Here is an 18,864-nt window from a genome sequence, read left to right on the forward strand (position 1 = left end):
TTGGCTTGGCAATCCTCAACAGATGTCTGTCCAGCAGGAGAAATAGCACATACCACTATGGCAAAATGCAGTTTCTTTGATGGGAGTGGTACATTTTAAAACGGAGTACAAGTCACATGCTGCCTAATTTTACTGTGTGTTTAACAGCATACTTTATGGGACCTAATTGGGTGACTAGCAGTGTATTTTATGCAGACACAATCTGGGCTGACCCATAAAATCCGTTTTTAAGAAAAAATTGTAAACATAATTGATGTGTTCCTACCTCCGAGACCTTCAGCAAGCTTGGGGGAAGGGGGAGAATGTTCTTTATCATGCTTCCTAAGGTCCTTGGGAGGGTTCCCAATGATCTATTCATACATTAAAGGAATTTCAAGCACTGTTCTTAGAAACATTTTTGGCAGAATATTATCTCAGTGATTCAGCTCAAAGACTTAATGCCAAAATTCCTGGTTGGGATAGATACACGATTTTTTTTTTGATCATAAATTATTTTTGTCTGACTTAGCCTTTAAGTAAAAAGAAAACACACCGTGTCTAGAAGTGTAATTTCTGTCCAAGACAGCTGCAATATTAAGGAAAATAGCATGATTCCGAATATATTGTAATGTCATTATGATCCAGTGATTTTATGTGCTTGTAGTGATTCTGTTAATCCTTGGTAGAGACAGACATTTTAAGACTGTTTTACCTTACTCTTTTTTAGACAAAGTTTAGCACTATAAGTTAGTTTTTAAATATCTAATTATGGATCTATATTGACTAAAAGTACTTGAAAATTAATATATTTTGGAAAAAAATACATTTGATTCTGATTTCTTCGTTTCCCACCAAATGCCATGTGCTCATAGTAATAAGAACCAGGACATCGGCAGTCTGGTAAAACATTTTTAATTCCATTGCACATGTTGCCAGAATGTCTGTTGCATCCACTTATGAAACAGTTTCATCTCTGGCATTGTAATGCATTGAGTTTTGTTCTTACGAATACATATGCACACGCTTATTGGTAAAGACTGTGTGCCATCCCTCAATGTAATTGTGTATAGTCTTTTATATGAAACTGCTAAATAGTACTGATTTTCTTGGATGTGATGTCCAAAATTGGTTTCATTTGCACCAGCATGAAGTAAAGACCAAGAGCACATACTGTATTACTCAAATCAAGCACAGAAATTTCTTGTCTTTGTGTGAGAAAGAGAGACTGACTGACTGACTGTGCAGGGTTCAGAATAGCAGTATATGCTATTCTTATTTGAATTCTTATTCTATGCCATTAGGTCAAAGAGTGAATAATGCCAGCATGAAGCTAGTAAGTACCTCTGCTATGTGACCTGTCATGCTGAATCCAGGAAGGTGCGAGTTTTATTTTAAATGGAAATTGATGATGAAAATGCAGCAGAGTTCAATATGCTTCTGCATGCTTGAGTGCAGTGGTGGGAAGTCTCCCACACTGGAAATCTTAAACTCATCAAACAGGTTACAGAAGTTTTCACTTCTAACGCAGGTATCCTCTCCTGCCCTTTCAGGTGTTCTTAGTAACATAAAAATATGTTTGCCATTCCAAATGCGATCTGCTTCTAACCTAGCTTCCATTTTCATCAAGATTGCAGGCTCTCTTCAATTGCATCCCCCCCCACCCCCCTTTTTTCTAAAAACCTTTTAAAGGTTTTTACCAACCAGCAGTTTTTAAACTGTCCAGTCTTTCATCTATTTCGTCATTCTCTTTATTTTATTGTATGCATACCTTTGTATGTTAACTATTCATTATGAAAAACAGGAGTTACTGCTTTCATGCATCCTCTAGGACAGTGCACTACATCCCACTGTATGTTCCCATTTATCATGTACCCCTGACAACCAAGAAGGAAATCAAGGTTTACCTTTTTGATATAATTAGTAGTTCTTTTTTGTAAACAGTATAAAGATTGCATCTGTTATGTGCCTTTTCAGATATGGATGAATGCAGCATAAGGAATATGTGCCTGAATGGGATGTGCATCAATGAGGATGGCAGTTTTAAATGCATTTGTAAACCAGGGTTCCAGTTAGCATCTGATGGACGCTATTGCAGAGGTAAGCACAATAAGTAATGGATTCCCAAAGTATGAGAGTTATATTCCTCTTGTAGCTTCAATTTCCTTACAGTGATCCTTGGGGACAATAAACACGGGGCAGAGTTCTCATCAGATATGCTTTTTTAATTAGCTAGAATGATTTGATATTGTGCAAGACAGCACTCAGTCTTCTTCAAAGTGCTGAGCAGCAGCCCTAACCTACCACTGGGAAATATTTTTTGATAAACAAGTGTATGATCTGACCTAGTTAAACTCTTTTTCTCTTTTTTTTTTTTTTTTCTTTCCTATGAGGTCTTCCGCAGTTTGACTCCAGTATATCTCACTTCTTGTGCTTGGCATTTTCAAGTTTTCTGCCTTTGACCACCTGTGGTGGTTTTACTCAGGTGGGCGACCGAGCTCCACCACAACTGTGCTCTCTCTCTCCCCCTCCTCAAAGAGGAACAGGGAGAAAATATGATGAAAGGGGCTCAAGGGTTGAGATAAGGATGAGGAGATGGCGCAGTAATTATCATGATGGGCAAAACAGACTCAGCATAGGGAGATAGTAAGATTTATTGCCTATAACTAACAAGCTAGAGAAGTGAGAAACAAAGGAAAGAAACCAAAAGCACTTTCCCTCCCATCCACCCTCTTCCACCTCCCCCCCCAAGAGGCGCGGGGGAATGGGGGTTATGGTCAGTCTATAGCAATTCTTCTCTGCCGCTCCTTCTCGGTCACTCCCATCCCCTGTGCTGTGGGGTCCCTCCCATGGGATGAAGTCCTTGCTGAACTGATCCAGCGTGGGCTTCCCACAGGCAGCAGCTCTTCAAGAACTGCTCCAGATATGGGTCCATACCACGGGGTCCATCCCTCGGGAGCACACTGCTCCAACCTGGGTCCCCCATGGGCAGCAGATCCTGCCAGGTCACCTGCTCCTGTGTGGTCTCCTCTCCACAAGCCACAGGTCCAGCCCAGAATCTGCTTCAGCAGGGGTCCTCCACAGGCCTCAGCCTCCATCAGTGCAGGCCCACCTGCTCCACCGTGGTCTCCTCCACGGGCTGCAGCGTGGAACCCTGTTCCACCGTGGTACTCCATGGGCTGCAGGGGGACAGCCTGCTTCACCATGGTCCTCACCACAGGCCACAGGGGACTTCTGCTCCGGTGCCTGAAGCACCTCTTCCCCCTCCTTCTTCGCTGACCTTGGCGCCTGCAAGGCTGTTCCTCACTCCTCTCACTCTTCCAGCTGCTGTGTGGTGCAGCGTTTTTTTTTCCCTGTCTTTATAAATATGCTCTCACAGAGGTGCAAAACCAGATCGCTTATTGGCTCAGCTCTGGTCAGCAGTGGGGCCCTTACCAAACATGGGGCAGCTTCTAGATCCTTCTCACAGAAGCCACCCCTATGGCCCCCTGCTACCAAAACCTTGCCATGTAAACCCACTGCACCGCCCAAACATCCTGGCGTCCTGGCTCATTGCCTTCCTGGTGTCTGTCTCCCATTCCTGCCTGGGTGTCTCTAGTCAATACAGTATCTCCAAGGAGTGTGCAGTACCCCTTGTGACCGAGATGCAGACATGAGCACCACAGCGAGATTGTCTTTTGTGTTTGCTGCACTAGCTCAGCAAAAGCTCTTGTGAGAGACACTGCAGTCTTCTTGTTGCTAGTTATGTCATCGGAGTTCCTGTTCTGTACCATCAGGAACTGCAAGTTTTGTGTGCATGAATCTTCATGTTTTAGCCCGTTTTATAGGCACAAACCAGAAGCTGAAATAAGGAATAAGCAAATGCTGTGCCAAGTTACTTAGTATTTTTCTTTTGAAAAATTCAAAATCTTTAAGCTCTAGGAATCAAGGTAATTAAAATATTTACGCTTCAGTAAATTAAAAAACAAACAAAAAACAAAACCAATAAAGAACACTGGATTATACAGCAGTATCTTGTGGACCAGTTACAAAATTAAATATTTGAATTAATTTGTTTTTGAGAGTTACTGACATTAAAGGTGAATTTCTCTGGATCTTTTTGCTTCTTGAACACTGTACGGGTCTTAGACCTGAGCTGCATGGTACCTAGACTTAGACTTTGGATCCAAACTAGGACAATGATTTATTGATAAAACATCCAGAAATTCTCTTGCATTTGGTACCTTTTGCACTAAATGTGCAAGCCAGGGCTACCCAGCTTTCAGGAAGGGATTTCATATATTACAACGAGACCCCATTCTTGCGTCATAACAGGATAGTTTTGATTGGGAGAATAAATTGTCCTTTAATTACTCAAATGAGCAAATGCATGGATCTGTACATGTGTCCCATTAGCTTACAAGCTACTGTCTTCATTGGCAGCAGCTTTCACACACTTAACAGCAATCAGCTGTATTTACATTCTTATCTGTTTTCCAAATAGTGGGTATATGTCTGTGCTTTGCCAAGGCTTATTTTCAAGCTGGTCTGTGTGTGGGAAGGCAATGAGACTGGGCCTCAGACTTGGCAGGGAAGAGTTCAATGCCTATCAGGCCTTGGCACGTCAGACAGTGTTGTTCCCAAAGACCACTTGCTGGCTGCTCTCCATGTCGTTAGCATGGATGTGACTAACTCATGAAAGTTCAGCCCCAAAACTTGTCTTGTTTTGTGCCTTGATCACCTTTTGGTATGGCATTTTGTTGTTGTTGATGGGTTTTGTTGGTGGGTTGGCTGGTCGGTTTTATTTTTATTTTTTTACATCAGTCTGTTCACTGAAATGCCATCCAAGAAACTGGTACATAAATTGCTTCGACTCTTTCAAAATCAAACTTGGGATACTTGACTTCACAGCCTCTCTTACATGCCTCCTGGCCAAACAGGACTCTGGATACAGCCAAAAAGGGGTTTGTGGCCCTAGAGAAATGTTACTTCTGTGCATCAAAGAGAGAATATTTGAAAATTATCCAAAATTGCAGGCAACTCAACTGATTTCTACTGGAAATTGGAACAGATGTTATAGTAAAATAAAGGATTTCTCCCACTGCTTTTCAACACTTACAGTAAGCCTTGTTCTCTATGAATGAGCATGCAAACATTCATTAAGTATGAAATTGCTATTGGGTGAAAATCAAACCAGATTTTGAGACATTGACACCCGAAGTGCATGTATTCCCAAATTCCCATATGTCTCCTCCTTCCACTTGCCCAAAGCATCATGAAATTCCCAGGAGAAAGTAGTGGCTAGAATGAGCACAACTCTTGGGTAAATGTCTCTAGTCACATTAATAAAAGTTTAATATAGATCCTTAGTAATGTCTTTTCCTTGTACATTTTAGTGTTTATCCTTGTAGAGTCCTCTCTGTATATACCGCATGTGCAGAGTAAATAATTTCTGGCTTACAGAACAGTTCGGTTCTGAAACACTCATCTTTCACATTGTGTATCCTGAATTTGTTTGTGAAGCAAATGCATTAAGATCTTACACAAGCTTAAACATGCAGTTAGTGCTCACACATATTGGGAACGTGTGTATGCACGAACTGACATTTCTGCAGCAAATTGCCTACCTGCCTGAGCAATTTTGATATGGAATTGACAAGTATTTTTGACAAATTCTTCAGGAGATCAACAAAGGAATACAAGAATTGCAGTGTGAAACATGTTACTCCTATAAACATCTCATTTGATGCACTATAAGCTGAATTTGGAAATGTTAAGAAGAATTTATAACCCAAAGTTAGGAATACTGTAATTGACAGTTCCATAAAACTGGAATTTAAGTATAAGTACAGGGCATATGCTTGGCTGTCTGGTAAAAATTCCACTCAGGCTTTATGAAGTAACATGCCAAAAAAGAATGTTACACCACAGTCTTGTGTATTCCCTGTAATACAAGACATATTAAACTTTTTCACCATTGGGTTCTTCCACTGATGATTTACTGAACCTTTTTCAGAAATACTTACATCAGACAGGCAGAGGTTTAAAGCATTATTGAAAGCTCTTGCAAGGCAACTGAAAGTGGGAGTTCAGTAGACTGAGTCAATTTTTCCTGGTTAAAATTAGAGGACTTACTGTACCCAGCTGGCACTGCTGAGCAAGCTAAGCAGAAAAGCCAAAAAATGATTGGATATGTAGAATGAATCTATTAGGTCGTTTTCCAGAACCAGATTGAGGTATTCTGGCAAAAGTCAGAAAAGTGAGTATTTCTGAAGTTGTCAAAATGGCGGCTTTTACCACAGAGGACAGCGGAGCCTTGTCAGGGTTAGAAATTTGGACTTTATGCCTGCATGTGCAGTTGATTTACTGGGTGGAATCCCAGCCCTGGTAAAAGCAGAGGATTTTTGCCTCTTTTTCACTGGAGCCAGGATTTCAGTTACACCTGCAATGCTGACTAAGTGTACCTTTTTATAAAACACCAATGACGGTATTTTAGACACATTTGTAAATGAGTGTAAAACAAAACACATTGCACATTTAATCCCTTACAACTTTACAATTTCTTTTTTTTTTAATAATAATAATAATAAAAAGGCAATTTTGCCTTTCTGTAAGCAACCTTAAAAAAGGAAAGTGTTTTTAATTTTTTAATTTTTTATTTTTGGAGAACATGTATCTGTCCAAGGAGTTCATTGTTGCTTAGCAAAAACTGTCTGCACCTTTAAATAATATGGACATACACTGAATTCCTGACTCAGTTTTACTTACACTGAGTAAGGACTATATTTAAAGAGGGAAAAGCATTTAAAATTTGCCTGAAACAGAACAAAAGATTGCAGGATGAAACTGAAATGAACTGAGCCCATATACTCAACTATAACTTCTATTTTAAAATGCAGTTTGAAAAAGGAATCTTGGATCCTACAAGCCATGTTTTATGCCAAACAACACAAACTAAGTAAAACATAGAGGTGTTTCACTCTCAATTTGCCCTTTTAAGGTCAGAAAAAATGAAATTGTCCCACACACACTGTCTTTTGTATATGTTACGGAGAGTTGTTATGAAGTGATTATTTTATAAAGGTTATACATACTTCCGAACAATATTTTAAACACTCCTTTTCTTAATCACTTATAAAGCAATGGCGTGATCTCCGTGTCTAGAGAATGATCTTACTATTAGGACAGGAAGCCTTTTTTTTTTTTTTTTGCTAATTTGACATACTGTTGTGATAGTCCAATATTATGAGGTTTTACTCTGTATTTCACTGCTAAGGGCCTTATTGTTTAGTGTACTATTGTTGGGCAAAGATGATAGCTTGTGCTTGGCAATTGCTCGGTGCTCAAATCATTAGGAAATTCCTTTCAATACAGGAGTGTAGTTGGTCTATTAAAAGTTTATTAAATGGGCTGTAATGAGCATCTGATAGGAAAAAATAATTGTCACGCAGATAACCAGAGAGATGCTACGTGCAGGAAGGGTCTGCCTGTGAACATTCAGATGAGCTTCCAAAAACTGAACCCAGAGCTGGAGGAAGGGAAATTTTTTGGTGTCACTACGAAGGCATTCCTGATAGAGGGGAACAGGGTGAGGGTGTGAGAGATTCAATTTGCAATCTGGGCTGATTTCTTACAGTGCAAACTAACTTGTTAACACAGAAAGGGAATACACAGTTGCACACTACAGAAGTCCTTGTCTTAGCAGTCACCGTTTCATCATTTCTCTGTTATGTTTTTGCTTGAATGACCCTTATTTTGGAATATGTACCCCTTGGGAACAAGTTGGGAAAGTGTAGACCTCTGAGCAGCAGGAAAATCCTGAGAGAGTCAAATTGTTCTGTTTTGTTGTTACTTGTCCTGAATTTAAATTTTTCTCCTTTTGTTTCACAGAATTAATAATTGTTATTCTTAATAAGACCTTTATTTGAACTAGTTTCCATTTTCATTTGATATTTTTCTATAAGATGCACTGAAAGCAGCTGTGAATGCAAGTTGCAGCTGAAAATAGGCTGCACAAATGCAAGTTTCAGCCAAGCATTGAACTCTATGTAACTTAATTTCTAATAAAACTCATTCTGTTCTCCAACAGACATCGATGAGTGTGAGACAGCTGGAATATGCATGAACGGGCGCTGTGTGAACACTGATGGCTCTTTCAGATGTGAATGCTTCCCAGGCCTTGCAGTAGGACTGGATGGACGTGTGTGTGTTGGTAAGACAAGCTCGATGTGAGGCGAGTCGCAACCAATGTTAAGGCATTAATGTTATAATGATAGACAGATTGGAATTTGAATGTAGAATTTACTATATTTTCATGGATTAGTGCGTTCTGGAATATTTACCTTGATGACCCATTTTACTCTTTTTTCTTTCTGTTTGTGTTCAAAAGTAAAAAATGTATGGGCCAAATTACAAGATCAGGTAGACTATATAGCGTAGTGCTGTTGGGGATGAGTGGCACTGTATCAGTTTTGAGCAGGTGAGAATCTGCCCTGTTTTAATCAGTCTAGATTACTTCATTTTTTTCACCAAGCTTAAAGATTTAGTTAGGCTTTCATCTCTTTTTAAAGTGGGACATATCATTTTTTCTACTTCCATCTATTCTTATTAAATGAAAGAAGTTTGAGATCTTTGATTTTAAAATTATATTATGTCTCATGGCCATTATCAGCCAGTTTTTAGAAAGTGAGAAATGTCAACCATGATCCTGATAAGGTAAAGAACAACAGAAAAATGATGGTACACTCAGAAATTGTAAGGTTTCATCTCTGAGTATTCTGAAAGGCAGTAATGCAAAAATGCAGAAAAATGAGGTGTTCTGATATTTTAATGTTTGCCCCCAGTCCCTCAGTTTACAACTCGCCTTAAAAAAGCCATCTCAGTAACGTGCCACAAGTATTGTCATTAGGGAAACCTCTTTTAACATTCAGAAGCCATGAAAATATGGATTTTTCACTAAATTCTGCTCAGATGTGTAGTTGATTTATCCCACTTGACAGAGTAGCTGTGGTCAGCAGAGCTACAGTAATTGTTTCTGTACTTTTGTTGCAAAGGAAGTGGGAATTTGAAATGCATTATAGGGTCAATAAAAGAGTTCTAAGCTAATGCATTACATATTTACATTTTCTGCATGTTAGAGCCCATAGTAACAGTTTCTGTAGTTCATTTGTTAAGTCATTAAATGTGGGAGCTAGTTTGTGTGTCTGAACTCAAAGCAGCATGAGGAAGAAGAATTTCCTGTCCTGAGTACAGTGAGGGTATAGGTGGTTGAGAAGCGTAGGGAAATGGTGAAAAATGTTTTGTTTTGACAGCTATTTCACAGTGTTTATGACAACCAAGCTATATTTAATAGCTGTTGTAACTTATGGAACTCTAATTGATAATGATAGGATTAAGAGGGATTTCTTTCTTCAGATACACATATGCGAAGCACGTGCTATGGTGGCTACAAGAGAGGGCAATGTGTGAGACCATTAACCGGTGCAGTTACAAAATCAGAATGTTGTTGTGCCAGCACTGACTATGCCTTTGGGGAGCCTTGTCAACCCTGTCCAGCACAAAATTCAGGTATGGAATATTTTACAGGTACTTATTCTAGCGTAAGCTTTATGTCAATAAGCTGTTTTTAGGAAGGTAAAATACAGCTTTGTGTTAACATCACACTCTAAAAACTGGAGAATTACATTGTCATACAACATGTTAAGTATTTTGAGCAATCTGCTATTTTGAAAATTGGAATAGCATAGGAGAGAATTTTTTGAGGTAACAGTAAATGCCAATATCTGATTGAAAGTCATTACGCACATGAAAACAGATTGTCACACATAAAACCCTACTTTGATAGATGTGGATTACTAAAAGTATAATTTTGATCTCAAATGTTTAATGGAACCATCTTGAGTAATTCATGCATTCACATCCTTTTGTACACCTGTCGGTCACATATTTGCTGTCTGAATTCTGTATCACCCCAGTGTTCTGAAATTGTTTATACAGTAACTAGACTTTGGATAGTCAGTGCAAAACAAAAGCCCAATAAAGACGGTTGAGAATATTTGAGTCTCACCAAAATCCCCACCAAGCGATGTTGTCTGGAACATAGTTGCACTCTGGCAAGACAGCAATCCTAATCATTCTCATGGGCAGAATCTGCTTTTAGGCAAGCACTTCTTCCAAGAAGACTATGCTGACACAGTCCTTGTCCTGAAGCCAATAAATAAAGAGACTCTGGTTTTGTGGAGGTGACTGCAGGGTGATAGTTTGAAGCAAAAATTTGTCAAGTGTTTCTTTGCACTCAGCAAATCTGTTGTTGCATATAAACCAAATAAGCCATTTGGTAAGTAGTTCTAAAGCATCTCACAGTAACTTGGTACCTGCTTTGTTGGCCAAAAATGTATTTTAAATCTCAGTTTTAACTGATAGCTTTATGAAAAGCATTAGAGACACGAGCAATTGGAACAGATTAGGCTTTTTGAGCTGATTAGAGCTCTTCAGCAAGAGCTTGCTGCCACCATTTTACAAAGTGCCATATTATTTAGAATAGCAAAACACCATGGAAATGTTAGCAGAATAGGAAGGAGCCTTTCCAGCAGCCTCTGTTCATATCAATAGGACCTTATTTCTGTACAATAGAGTTGAAATCTTTGGATTTAAATGTTGGACTCTGTATCATTGACTTCTGTTTTATATTTTAATTACTTTAACAGAACATTTACACATGTGGAAGCTATTTTTCTTGTGTTGTTTTGCCCACCTTCTCAGCTGTTTAAAACAAAAAAAGCCATCTCACAAAGGGTGAAGTGCAGCATCTCTCCAAGCATGACTTGGAGAGGGAAGGAGAAATTTTTTTACAGAGGAGCATTGCATCAGAGAAATTTAAAAGAAGTCCTGAAAGGAAGACACTTGCTGCTCTGTTCTCCTCAGAAACTCTCTGCAGAAGTTCCTACCATTTGAGAATGATAGTTTTGCTGATGCATGTTCAGAGCAGGTCTGCTTTCACATAAGTTGGCAGTGATTAATTGATTCAAGCAGCAGTATGTGCTGTGTGTATCTACATGGATATTGAATCCCTTTGGGCACAATGTAGACATATATGGTTTACCCAGTATTAGATCCGTTCTTCTTGGAAAGTCCCGTTGTAAACTGTGTAATGCAGAATATCTTTGTAACAGTTGATTTTGGGTCAATTCATTCCACTTGTCAGTTCATTTTACAAATCAGAAAATCTATTAAGTATACAGCCTTCTGAATTCATATTAACCTGCTGATTATGATAAGACTGGGAGTTGTTTTGCATATGATTTTCTTGAAGAGAAAACAGCTGTTCAATAAATATAAAAATATTTTTAACAGTAGAGTAATTATTTTAAAAGGAGTAATGTCTTTAAACTAGAAGAGGGTAGATTTAGATCAGATAGTCGGAAGAAATTCCTTACTATGAGGGTGGTGAGGCACTGGAACAGGTTGCCCAGAGACATTGTGGATTCCCCATCCCTGAGAAGTGTTTAAGACCAGGTTGGTTGGGGCTTTGAGCAACTTGGTCTAGTAGGAGGTGTCCCCTCCTGTGGCAGGGGGATTGGAATTAGATGATCTTTAAGGTTCCTTCCAACCCAAACCATTCTATGATTCTAAGATTCTATTTTGACTGTTCATAAAGTGCAACTATATTGAAAAACACTGACCTGTCTGTTTACAGGTAGTCCTGATGTGGATGTGGTTGTTCAGCTTACTCTGTCAAGTGGTCTGAACACAAAAGGTCTTGAATCCACCATTCACTGAAACATTTGAGAAAATTTGATCCTTTTTTTTTTTTTTTTTTTTTAAGGATAGCAGATTCTTGATTTGCAGACACTCCTACTAAATGGAGTTAAGTATGCTCTAGATTTATGGGAAAACTTTTTCTGTTTTTCAATCACTTTGTGCACTTTGAGCAAGGAGTGGGACATACGAATGCTGGAGAATCTTGCTGTGAAGATGTTATGATTTATTTATGTAGGAAGGCCATGATGAAGCTCATGTCTATTCCTGAATGCCTCGGTTCAGCATTTGAAGTTTTTACTCATTCATCTTCATCAGCAGATGCAGACCCTCAATCTGCTAAAATGTTTCACAGGTTCAGAACACTGGGAGGATATTCATGTGTTTGGAATTGAAAGGCATGCTATATAATTGGAGTAATTAATTGACATGTTGTAAATGATGAAGCTGAAAGCAATGAGAAAGAGTATGCCAGTAAGTATTTTCATATTTTTTCCAGCTGAATATCAGGCTCTGTGCAGTAGTGGAACTGGCATGACAGCAGGAGGAAATGGTAAGATCACCTTATGTAGTTTCAAACTATGCAAGTTCTGGCTGAAAGCATGACCTTCATATCCTTGATTGGTTAGACACGCTGGATGGGATGGTGGCTGGAAAGAGTGGGAGGAAGGCTTATCTAGGCGAATGTTTGCAACAGAATAGATGAATTTAGTATAAAATAAGTGGAGCATGCCATTTCATCAGTGTGCCCTCTCTTTTTATGCCATTCAGTGTATGTGAGTGCTGTTATAGAATAGTGGCAAATCTGTGAATAGTGTCATTACCTACATGACTTAGAAATCTTATCTGTAAGTCATATCTACATTTTTTAATTGAAATTGACCTGAAGAATAAAGCCATGTTGAACATTGAGTTTGCTTGTGTATTTTCATCTCAGTCACAAATACCTGGCTAATAGAGCTTGGTTGATGATTACAAAGAAGGAACAAGTGATTACAATAAAAGATTTGTAGTTATACAACTGAAATTGCAAACCTTAAGTCAGTCAATAATCACTAATAGAATTGCTGCCAGTAGAGAGGGAAGAACATTCAGAAAGGAAGGATGTTCATGCTCTCGGGAGTGATGACATCTGGAAATGCTGTGAATCAGAGAATATGAATACCGGGTGCTATCAGTACCTGTGCATATATAAACATAAGAGCCCAGTTTAATATCTCAGTTTATATTTAAAGTTGCAAGTTTTTAAAATGTTTGTGGGCTAGAAATAGTCTTAAAAGGGATATTTTTTTGTCTTGAACGTGAATATTTAAGTGTAAATTTGCTAATCAGAGCTACATGATTAAAAATATGGAATAGCCAATGTTAGTGTTATTGAAAATATATCTTATTCTAGTTTGGAGAATAAAAAGGGGGAACCCCCACAGTTCTCAACAATTTACTTTTGTTTTTATTTATTTATTTATTTTAAATATGTAGATATTAATGAGTGCTTACTGGATACTGATCTCTGTCCCAATGGAAGGTGTGAGAATCTGCATGGAACATACAAATGTATTTGTAACCCTGGGTATGAAGTGGATTCAACTGGGAAAAACTGCATTGGTATGAAATGTCCTGTTTTTCATTTTGAAGTTTCCTTGTGTTTATCCTCCTTTGCCATTTTCTTCAGTGTTTGATCAGATCCAGTAGCTGCTCTTCTGAATGTTTTTGCAAAATGTTATTGGTTTAATTTTGGTGCTTTGGTGCTTTACATTGCTTATAAAATCCTCCAGTGTAAGAGTGTAAGTGACCATTGCTACTAATGACCTGAATCACTGGCAGTTCAGATAACACCCCTAAATATGTGCTCCATGGCACCGCTGTTTCTCCAAATAAAAAGCAGCCAGAATCTGCTATTGCAGTGCACAATGGGAGAGATCTAGGATCACTGGTGTGGTAGGTCCCTTTCAAATTCCTTTCTTCCACTCCTGCATTGATGCATTGTTCCAGAATGTTTTTATACAATTAGTCACAAATTTCTTCTAGTTTCCTGTTAAAATTTGTGACCATTTTATGACCAGTTGATGTTGTACTAATATTATCCTTTGACATAGCACCATGTCAGCACTTATCCCCAAAGTATTTCTAAGGAATCATCGTATCCTTTCTCAAACTCTGTTGCTGAAACAACTATCCAAATTAATGATTTTGGTCATTTCATAAAAGCAAAGAGTACAGCTTTGTATTGCATACAACTGATCCAACCGTTATACAATCTTCTGATGAGGCCCAACCAATGTCTTAAACAGTGGTGCCAGCACTTCTCCATCGCCCCTAGAAAAGTCCTGCCTGAACTGATTTTGAACTGATTTTTGAGTGAATTACTCTTTTCTCAAACATGTTATACTTGAGGATTAAAGTCAGCCTCTAACTGGGAGATACACTCAGAGCTCTCTCTCCTCTATTGCCTTCAATTTATGAGTTCTGTTCATATTACTGTTACTGGCCCCTAAGTTTTCAAACACTGGTGACTGTATTTTATTCTTCTTACTCACATTGTCAAGCTTATTTGAATTGCACAATTGAAAGAATTGAAAGAATTGCATGATTGTCTATGTTAGCAATAACTTCCAGTGTAGTGTTGTCCATAATTTTTGATGCAATTCATTTTTTATTTCTACATGGTAATGAATAGAAGTAAGATTTATCCTTGAAAAACATTGCTAATATCATCTCTCCATTGTGATGACTCTCCTTTTTAATATAACCTACTGTAATCTCTCCTTCAGCCAGATCTGAATCCACCTTAAAGTTCATAAGTTCCTTCCTGTTATCTTCAGCTTACGTAATAATTTTATTTTGGTTCTGTATTCTCTATTTAAATCTAAATAGCTTAAGTCGTCTGTGTTATTCCAGTCTAAACTCTCCACTATCTTGTTAAAAAAAAAAAATAATAATCGGAGTTGATCTTTGATAAAAGTCATGATGTAATATATCCCATTTTCCCATTTGCTTCTTTGGCTTTGACTATTCATGTCCCATTTCAGAGTCTGTCTCTAGCTTATGGCATCCCTTCTCTTTTTCCCATCCATCTGTGACTTTTCCAGCTGCTCCCCAGCCCACCCTGCTGCAGCCCACGTCCATGCTCTATCACAGCTGTTTCCCATTCCTCCATAATGTTCTACCTGGCCCTCTCTCAATTTTTCTGAACTCCTGTGAAGCTTCCCACATGGTCTGCTTTATTCTGCAAATCTCCCTGCTTTTCCTAGCACTTCTGCTGTTCCCAGCTGCTGAGCTGACCCTCTGAGTTTTCCCAACTTCTCTCAACACTTACTGAGGCCTCTCTGACTTAGTCAATTGTTCCTGTCTGCTCTCGGAGTCTCTCCTGATCTTCACCTGCCATTCATGAACCATTGCCATGTTCTTGCAACTTCTGTCTCATGACCACAGCTCTTCCAAAGACTCCTAAGGGCTCTTGAAATTTCACACTGGCATTCCTATTGAAAATTTGCAACTCTGAAACAAGCATAGACTCACATTGGCCTTATTAACCATAACATCTGACAGTCAGAGCAAACGCAGAAAAATGGTGATTTAAGGAACAGGATGACCAGCAAATCTTTCCAAACCATCTCATTTTTTTTCATGAGTGTGGGGGCTGTTGTTCAGGGAATCAGAGACTGCATAGAGCTATTCAACAATAATGGTAAGACAAAAGTGTGGTTCCCAGCTTTATTTTAAACAGTGCTGTGGCTGTCACATGTTACGAATTCATGCAGAAGGACAGTATGAGCACTTAGAAAAGCAAAATAGCCTCCTAAATAGTAAAGCATGGGAAAAACTCAACAAAGATTTTTGGGGCATTTTCCCCAATTTAAAAGCAAAACAAAAGCATTAACTTTTCTCTAGGTAATAATTTGTGTGGTTTGAATTCATATAACTTATTATTTCCATTATTTTAACAAGTTTTCAAGAAGAAGTAAGGCCAAGGAAGTGGAGTCTTCAGTATTGGAGTGGTCATTTCCATTTGAAATAATTCCAAGTCTGTTGTTTACTAAAAAGTCTAGAAATCGATTTAGTGTTTTTGGAAAACAGTGCAAGGCATGTGTATGAGTATTGTCTGTCTCCCTTTTATTTCCTTGTCTCCACATAAACAAAATGTAATAAAATGTGGCTGTGAGGAGGGGAATTTTGTCTTGGCTTCTAGTCCAGAAATGTTTCCTTTCTTAAAAAAATGTTAATTTTCTTTACAGACATTGATGAATGTGCACTGAACATGCTGCTTTGTGACAACGGGCAATGCAGAAATACCCCTGGGAGTTTCACCTGCACTTGTCCCAAAGGATTTGTTTACACTCCAGACCTAAAAACATGTGAAGGTAATTGTGAAGGCACTTCATTTTATTTTTAGTTTGATTCACAGAGATTGTTTTTGGGTTGTGTCAGAAATACTTTGAATCTTGATAAGGATATGACATGTAGAACTTGTGAGGAAAAAAAAAGCAAAAAAAACAATTCTAGGGAAATAATATGCGAAAGTAGGGGAAAGAGGAGAGACAAAACCAAAGTTTTATGTAACCTTGTGGAATAGCTTATATCAGGTCTTCACTAGCATTCTCCTTATTGGCTACTACCAGTAGGCCTGCACTGTGCCAGGAGTGAAAAAAATGTGAAAAACCACCAGGTTTTACAAATCTTTTCTCTCATGTGGAGAACAAAAAGCTAGATGTGTGACTCCTTTTTGAGATGCAGATAGGATGTGCATCAAATCACTTAAACAACACAGTCTACCAACTCAAAACAGGATAGTAGCTGGATGTCACAGAAAAATGAGATGCTTCTGCTGAGTTCAATGTTTTAATGTTCTCATGTGTTAGTGTGTCTTTAGGGCACATGCATCGTTAGCCTGCTGTGAAGAACTATATAACTGAAACACAGAATATGAGGAAAACCTATCATGAGGAAAGCTGCTTCCATTTTTACCCAAGCTGAAAAAGGCTATGTGTATTTTTGTTAATGTTTCCTGGCACTAACAGCAGTGTGTTTCTCTTCTAGATATTGATGAGTGTGAATCGAATCCCTGCGTTAATGGGGTATGCAAAAACACACCAGGCTCTTTTGCTTGTGAATGTTCTCCTGAAAGTACTTTGGATACAACAAGAACCATCTGCATAGGTATTTATTTTTCTGAAAAATTTATGTTTGCTGGTAGAAAATGTCCAATGACATAAAAGCAGTGTACACCAAGTACAGAAAAAACCTCTCTTTTGTAGATATGTTTAGTAGAAAATGTTCCAGAAACAACGTTAAAGTGTTTGTTTTCACCATTACTATGGGTACATAAAGTGTGACTAGCACGTAGGAGCATGGTGTGCTTTCATGTCAAATTTGAAAGATTTTTCTAACATATATGGGAATGGTTCTTCAGGACTATGCTCACCCACTTCAGCCCTCCTGTGAGAGGGGTGGACATGTGCTCCTTAAGATCTTCTCTCTAGAAAGGCCACTTTTTGATTTGAGATGGAGCATAGGTAAGTTACGTTAAGTCCATACTAGCTCTAGAGCAGACAAAGACAGTGCTGTGACTCATATACTATGTGGGCTCATAATTTATCCCTGAGTTGTTCTGCAGTGACAATAATTTACAGCTGTTGCCTAGTCAGCAAGGAAGATTATGGAGCTATGGTTCTGGGTGGTCCTCAGCTGTCTCCTGCCACTTCCTAGGTTGGAAGATCAGATATCCAGACTGGAGTATCTTATAGATTAATGGAGGATCTAGAAGAGGTTCATATCTACCCCATTCTGCATGCACCTCAGATCTGAATCATAAAAAAAAATATGGCGACTCAGGTCTTGAATGGTGTTGAAGTATTCCCTGTTAAGGTTAATAAGCATAAATTAGGACTTGCAAGGGCTCTTTGCTGGGATTACAGGCTGTACTTCAGCATAGAGAAGGATAAATTAAGATCTTTTAAAATACATTCATATCTGATGCGGTGAGTTAGAATGAAAGGATGATTCTTTTTCATGGTTAAATTGAGATGTATTCATGTATAATATATTCATGTAATTCTAAACAATCTGCATGACAACACCTTGTTTTTTCCTAACAGAAACTGTTAAGGGTACCTGTTGGCAGAACATAGTTGATGGAAGATGTGAAATAAATATAAATGGAGCAACTCTGAAGTCCCAGTGCTGTTCCTCACTAGGTGCTGCTTGGGGTAGCCCATGTACACCGTGTGAACGAGGTAACACTCTTCATTTATTCTCTTAAAATTACCATTCACATCTCTTGTACCTCACAGCTGTGACATTACAAGAACCTTCCCGTCTTACTTGAATTCATGAATAATGTAACATTCCAAGCAAGGGAATAAGCTTAAAAAAGCAAGCTTGTTTAAACCATCTAGCTATGAAATCCTTGGCATAACCCTTTAGTGCCTAGAACAAGGATGATGGCCATCTAGTCACCAGTGCCACATTAAATAAATAAATAAGGTAGTAAGACTGGTTTTATTCTCAATTAATCCATAAAGTTTTAGAAGACAGGGTAACTGTTCTTTGTCTTCTATAACCTTGCTTTATTTTGAGAAGGTGGCATAGTGTAACAAATAGTATATATCCTCAGGAACCTAGGATTTTTCCTTGTTCTGAGGCTGGTCCACATTATTGTCATAGAACTTTGGCCACAGGCCAGTTAAATAACTTTACTGTTTCTCTTGTACAACGCTCTTTCCTTATTCAGTCTGAAAAGGAGATGACTTAATATTGAGAGGTGCCTTGTAACTATGGAAGGCTCTAACATTGGCTTTTATAGTAAACAATTTACAAAATTAAGTTCTGAAAGGAAAGGACCACACCTACAGTCTGTAACTTGCAGACTGTATGTAAATTACTTTAGCACTGTTTGTCATACTAAGTGATCTAAAGTTCTTTACGATGTAGCAATTGATGCACGTTCCCCAGAGCTCCCAGGAAAATGTTTGCAACAAATGGATCTTTGGTGTGGTAATGGAGGGAGGAGAGGGAGTAGCCCTTGTTATTATACTGTGTAGATTAACTGATGATCTAGAGCATCATATGGTTGATCAAGCAGTGAGTTGAGGTGTCTGCGTATTCACTTCATCACAATTTGCTTGACTGAACTGTGGAATGATCTGGGAACCC

At 38.5% G+C, this 18,864-nt stretch overlaps 1 protein-coding gene across 8 annotated transcripts in view; it reads left to right on the plus strand.

The window, feature by feature from the left end:
* Positions 1-18,864, plus strand: part of FBN1 (fibrillin 1) — a 159,182-nt gene that overhangs the window by 75,941 nt on the left and 64,377 nt on the right. For 7 of the 8 annotated variants that reach the window (XM_035335530.1, XM_035335532.1, XM_035335528.1 and 4 more), the window contains 8 exons: positions 1,954-2,076; positions 8,045-8,167; positions 9,370-9,522; positions 12,212-12,265; positions 13,192-13,317; positions 15,948-16,073; positions 16,750-16,869; positions 17,808-17,945. In XM_035335530.1, coding sequence (XP_035191421.1) covers positions 1,954-2,076; positions 8,045-8,167; positions 9,370-9,522; positions 12,212-12,265; positions 13,192-13,317; positions 15,948-16,073; positions 16,750-16,869; positions 17,808-17,945 — 963 coding nt within the window. The remainder of the gene's footprint in view (positions 1-1,953; positions 2,077-8,044; positions 8,168-9,369; positions 9,523-12,211; positions 12,266-13,191; positions 13,318-15,947; positions 16,074-16,749; positions 16,870-17,807; positions 17,946-18,864) is intronic. The other variant, XM_035335529.1, reaches the window with a different exon arrangement.

This window comes from Oxyura jamaicensis, chromosome 10, assembly GCF_011077185.1.
Source record: "Oxyura jamaicensis isolate SHBP4307 breed ruddy duck chromosome 10, BPBGC_Ojam_1.0, whole genome shotgun sequence".
NCBI lineage: Eukaryota > Metazoa > Chordata > Aves > Anseriformes > Anatidae > Oxyura > Oxyura jamaicensis.